Source organism: Sinocyclocheilus anshuiensis, unplaced genomic scaffold (assembly GCF_001515605.1).
Source record: "Sinocyclocheilus anshuiensis isolate Anshui unplaced genomic scaffold, SAMN03320099.WGS_v1.1 scaffold643, whole genome shotgun sequence".
Lineage (NCBI taxonomy): Eukaryota > Metazoa > Chordata > Actinopteri > Cypriniformes > Cyprinidae > Sinocyclocheilus > Sinocyclocheilus anshuiensis.
The window spans coordinates 430,998-437,181 of NW_015551067.1; the positions used below are offsets into that span (position 1 = coordinate 430,998).

A 6,184-nucleotide genomic window follows, 5' to 3' on the forward strand; every position below is an offset into this window, starting at 1 on the left:
TAGTTTCAGGTAGTTATTCGAATGCTAGAAAACAGCTGCTTTTCTGAGTAAAAAACGTCAAATAACGTAGTTACTTTATGATACGTAATATTCAGAGGGTGGGGAGATGGGGGATTCCCCCGCACTATATGTCTCTGCATGGACTGAATGATTTTTTTTGTTTTATTTATTTATTTATTAATTCATTCATTCATTCATTTTTATTCCCAGTGAATAGGAGTTAAAACTCCCACCCGGGTGACGCTACTCCAATAATAGACCATGCAAAATAGGCTACCCCCCGAAATTTTTTTTTAATAAATAAACAAAATAATAATATCTTTAAAATATTGCCAAGTAACGTTGCAAACAACAATAAAAATCAGAAAAGGACTTTAATTGTAAGCGACACAAGTATATGGGAAATATATAGTTATGATGTTTTTTTTCATATGATTTAGTGGAGTTTCGGCAGTCGAGATCTGGCAGCAACAGCGCATTTTTGCGCTTGGGTGAGCGCTTTGCGGACAGCTTACCTCGCGCATGAAATCACCCGCAGACCAGCAAACCACTGAGAACGCGCTATAAGCCTGACGAGTCATAGCAACAGAGCGGAGCGAATCCGGAGAATCCGCTCGCCCGGAAGCAACCGCAACTGACTTAGATTTACAGAAAATTACCATTGTTTTCAAATAAATAATTTTACATGCTTATTCCCAACACTTTATTAAGCTTTAAGTCATCTCAAATGACAAGGGATCAACTTCTAATTATGTTTATATTAATTAGCCCGTGAACTCATTCTCTCAGACGGCCTGGGACAGTTGTTATGTTATTTGTTTCATTTTACAGTAATGAGAATGATTTTTTGCAGTGGTTATATAGCCTAATATTTTTCAAAAAGGCAATATTTTAAAATGACTAATATTTGTCTTAACTTTTTTGTGATTCCCATTATACTCAGTAGTGATTGTCATTACTGTAAAACAATATTTTACTGATGTATATTACAGTAGCCTAGATATAATATTTAATACAGTATATATTTATTATATCCCTTTTTTTAACTACTTTTCAAAAAACTTTGAATTTATGAACCACTTTTTTGGCGCATGCATTGGCTGCGACGGCACGGTCGGTGCGTTTGTTTGTTTGAGTGTTGATTAATTTTTGCTTTTTATGTTAATGCGGAGAGTGTACTACGGCTGAAACACCATGGGGAATTTGACAAATTGGATTTGGACTATTCTTATAATAACATGGATCTGACTGCGCTGTCTGGAGTATCGAGTTAAATGATGTCGGTGCGGGGCATGGACTAGGCCTACTACTTCTGTCTCTTCGTGGTTCTATCGTCAACTGAACCCATCTATCCTCATCCTGCCTGACATAATAGTAACACCGGGCTTAAAGAGGAAGAGCGGTAGGCGAGGAGGGGTGCGCTGTAGACTAGTGTAGACATCAAAGTAGTCAAATCGCATTATTAGAATCAGAATCAGAATGAGCTTTATTCGCCAGGTGTGCAAACACAAGAGGAATTTGTTGTGGTTTTTTAAGGTGCTCCTGGTACATACATACATGCATACATACATACATACACATCTGACTTATGATAATATAATTACAGCTTTATAGCTGAAATTAAGCCACGGTTAAGTGTAGTCTGAAAAGCAGATCATAAACACTGGGTTTGTTTGTATCTTTCTTTACTGCACGCCTCTGATCTGAACGCACTTCTTCCACATAAAGCCGCGCGCACACGCATGATTTTAAAATCAACGGTCATTTCGTTTTACTGACTGACTAACATTCGTTTATTGATCTCTTTATTGAATAAATACGTATAATTAATATATACAAGAGTAAATATTGTGATTTCAGAGAGATTTGATACGTCTATTTGAAGAGAACATGCTAAACGAGTTTTTTTCTTCTTCTTTCTTTTTTTACTGACCAAGAGAGAAGCACATCATCGTTAATTCAGTGGTAAGAAATGAATGTAATGTTATCCTACTTAAAGTCAAACAAATGTTATTCATTTTTAATGTCTGGAAAAAATTTTTTTTAATTTTTAAAACCAAATATTTTGTTGAAGTCATTGTTATTTGGTGCTTAAGAGGCGTAAAATCTGGGTTATTAGGTGTTTTATTTTCATATTAAAGTAAATATATATATTTTTTAATTTTAACATGCCTCATTAAGAAAAATACAGTCTCTCATATCTCTTGAAAATATGATTTAATCATTTATTTTAAATTTCTTTAATGTGAATTATAATGTCACTTAAAGGGTTAGTTCACCCAAAAATGAAAAGTGGCTTGTGTTTTACTTACCCTCGAAGCATCCTAGGTGTATATGACTTTGTTCTTTCAGACGAATCCAGTCGGAGTTATGTTAAAAATTGACTTTGATCTTCCAAGCTGTTTAATGGCAGTCGGCAGGTGTTGCAGTTCATCAGTCCAAAAGAAGTGAAATAAAGCACATCTATCCATAATAAAGTGCCTCACACGGCTCCGGGGGGGTGAACAAAGGCCTCCTGTAGCGAATTGATGCGTTTTTGTAAGAAAAAAAAACATATTTAAAATGTAATAATCAATTTAATCTATATGTTTGAAATATGGATATTTTTCTTACAAAAACTCATGGATTCGCTACAGGTGGCCTTTATTCATCCCCCGGAGCCATCTGCGGCACATTTTATTATGAATGCACGAGCTTTATTTGACGACATGTGGACTGTTCAACTGCAACACCCTCTGAGTGCCATTAAACAGCTTGAAAGATCAAAGACAACTTTTAACATAACTCTGACTGGATTCGTCTGAAAGAAGAAAGTCATGTACACCTAGGATGCTTCGAGGGTAAGTAAAACATGGCCTATTTTCATTTTTGGGTGAACTAACCCTTTAAAGTGTCCTTCATGTTGTTCATGTGTTCTCCTCCAGGTTCTCGTGAAACTCTTGACATTCCACGCCTGCCTGACCCGTCTATGGTCTACCCCTCAGCCCATCGCCGCAAACCTCCTCCTCCCATCCCCATCCCCGTGCCAGAGCCAGACAGCCATACGGGCACACTAGAGCGTCCCAAAACCCTTGAGTTCGCTCCTCGCCCCCGACCAACCCCCGCTCGGGCACGTCCGGACCCCTGGAAACTGTCATCTCTGTCCCAGACGCTCAGTTCGTCTCCAGGTAGCAGCTGTGACAGTCCGCTGGGCTCGGGTGACAGCGGAGTGAGCGCTGGAGTGGAAGTCATCCATCAAAGCCTTCTCGACATGGACATGGAAGGCCAGAACAAGGACAGTACCATCCCCCTGTGCGGACAACACCCACAGGCCACTCTATGCGGTCAACATTTCTCATAGGAAGACAGACACCCCACCGTCTGGGCTGATGCACACTAACCAGCACTCTGTGGCCATCGTGAGAGGTTTCCCCACAGTTTGCCCCGTGATCCCATCAGACCACGTTCTCTGGCAGCTCTAATGGAAAAGCTGCCCTCTGCAGTAGCTAGATAGTCACCTTCTGGACAGGTTAAGAGATAAATGACCTTGATTTTGTTTATCTCAGCCTGTCAACAATGACTCATTCTCTGGGAGTTTAATGGGCCTCACAACGGCTGAGAACGGTTGTTTATACAGTGGCTTATTAGTGAGCAGGAGCGGGCAGTCTAACTACTGTAGGTCTGTGACATTCCTTGTTTGTCCATATCTATGTTATCATAGGGAAAGTCTCTCTTGCCTCTTCTTCTTCATCATGGTCTCCATGGATACAACCTGTTTTTTGGCCTGGAAGAAAAATGCTAAGGTTTTTTTTCAACCTCATCCCCTCCAGTGTGTACATTGTAATGTTCAGTGATGCTTTCTGTATTTACATTCAGGAGAATTGTGTGTGCAGGTAATTGCAGTGACACAGGGAGCTCTTTTGCGAGTTGCATTCATTGTAATATATTGACACAATATAAAAATAGGTGTACCATAAGAATTTTATATTTTTATTTTTTTTGGAAAAAAACAAACTACATCTCAAACTACTGTCTGCATGACCTAATCAGAATGTGAGAGCAGTCCAAACGAGAAATGAAAAAGGAGCAAATGCTTTCTCTCCATGTGTGGAGGTACTTGGCACTTTCCAAGGATAGGGTACACTTTTTAAAAAAACCATTAGAGGCATAAATCTCATGTTTTTGGTGAACTCATCATGAATTAAAGGCACAATATGTAAGATTTTTTTTTAATTAAAATATCCAAAAACCACTAGAACAGTGTTATATATATTTTGCTGACTTGTACTTACATTATCCCAAATGTTTCGAAGAATGTTTAAATCCAGACAAATAAGCAATTTTAACTAGTGACACGGAGCGTGTCTATAGTGTCATTGTGTCGCCTGCCAATGCCGTCATACACCCTCGTCAACTAGTGACATGGACCGTGTCCATAGTGTCATTGTGTCGCCTGCCAATGATGTCATAACCCCTCGATTTCCGAAAACACCAAAGACGCTTTAATATGTTGCGCATTTTAATAGACCGGTGACGACCGCACAGAGTAGCATAATAACAGAACTTTCAAATGTATCTAGAATGATAAAACAGCGCTGCTTTACCCCACATACACACGACCGGAAGGAGCGGAAGCGGTCGACTGTGGCATAATAAAAGCTCCGCTGCTTTCGAGATGTGTGTTGCACTCGTTCAGCGGCCTCATTTCGCTTCGACGGCTTTCAGCCTCACCCTGCTTCATTCTACTACAGGGGTGACTTTTGGATGTATCCAACAAATATGATAAATTATACATATACACATTATACATATAACACATATAAACTGATATTCAATTCATTGTTGTTTATTAAAAAAAATGTAATGACTACAATAGTCCTATTTACCTGTCTCACATTTTGTGCACAACCCTGCATGATTTAATACATATAAGCAAAACATCTACTTGCATGTTCTCAGTGTTTACACAAACTGGAGTGATGACTGCATTTGACCAGCTCATCTTTCAACTGTTGCCTATGGTATTAAAGAAAAAATAATCTAAAAATATTTGTCTTTAATTTATGGGAGATAAGTGCATGGGAAATAACTACAACTCAGTATAGGAAATTATGATCCGCACTCATGAGAACAATCAGCTTTTTTCTTTTATTTTACATTCAAATAAAGGAAAAAAGAAGAGTGTTCTCGTGAGTGCGGATCATAATTTCCTATACCAAGTAACTCGACAGATTGACGCACCAAAATAAAAAGATCAAGTAACGCAAGAGCGCAGTGCAAACGACGTTGTTAAATAACTACAACTCACCATATCTAGCCCATATTGATAGACCCATTAGCAACATTTTCTTCTTTTCTTAAATTTTGTCTATTTATTTTGATGTTTATTGCAAAAAAAAAAAAAAAAAATCAAATCAAATGAACCATGGTTTAAACTCTATTTAGTGATCCCAAATCAATTCTACACTATTGTTCAAAAGTTTGGGGGTTGGAAATTTTTTTTTTTTATGTTCTTGAACGAAGTCTCTTATGAACACTAAGGCTGCATTCATTTGATAAAATACAGTAAAACAGTAATATTGTGAAATATTATAACAAATTAAAACGTGTCACATGATCTTTCAGAAATCATTCTAATATGCTAATTAAGTGCTCAATACATATTTCTTATTATTATCAATGTCAAACGGTTGAAATGTGTACTGACCCAAAGTTTTGAATGGTAGTGTATATGTCCCAAATTTTGGTAACAAGTTGCAAATCTTACTGGAAATGAATAAAACATTTAATGCAATCATTTCTGAAGGTTAAGCTTTTGTACCCTATTCATGGAAAGTGCTTCTTACTGTGCATGTCAATCTGACTAAAACTGAATGAGAAAGCCCCTATTGCACTCATTCTGTTCTAGAGTGTTTCAAGTGAAAAGCATTTACTTCCCTCTCTCATCGTAAACTCATCTGAAAAGCCTCTGTTCTCCTCAACACAATGTCAGCTCCTGTAAGGAACATTTTGAGGAGAGAAGGACAGAAATGGGAAAATTAGGGTTTTTGTAACAATTGGCAATAAAAAGCAAACATGTACTACCTGTTTTTTTTATGTACCAGACAGACACTTCCTTACCTCCTTAAGTGATGTTCTTCCTCCACCTACTGAACAATTCAACCGAAGAGAAAGGATCAGTGTATACACCAGATCTGACCATGCG

General features: G+C 37.9%; 1 protein-coding gene across 1 annotated transcript in view; it reads left to right on the plus strand.

Moving 5' to 3' along the window:
* map3k10 (mitogen-activated protein kinase kinase kinase 10) overlaps positions 1–3,994 on the plus strand; it is a 49,551-nt gene extending 45,557 nt beyond the window's left edge. The window contains exon 11 of the mRNA XM_016452071.1: positions 2,925–3,994. Within this exon, the coding sequence (XP_016307557.1) occupies positions 2,925–3,340 (416 nt within the window). The 3' untranslated portion in view covers positions 3,341–3,994. The remainder of the gene's footprint in view (positions 1–2,924) is intronic.
* Positions 3,995–6,184: the final 2,190 nt, after the last annotated feature.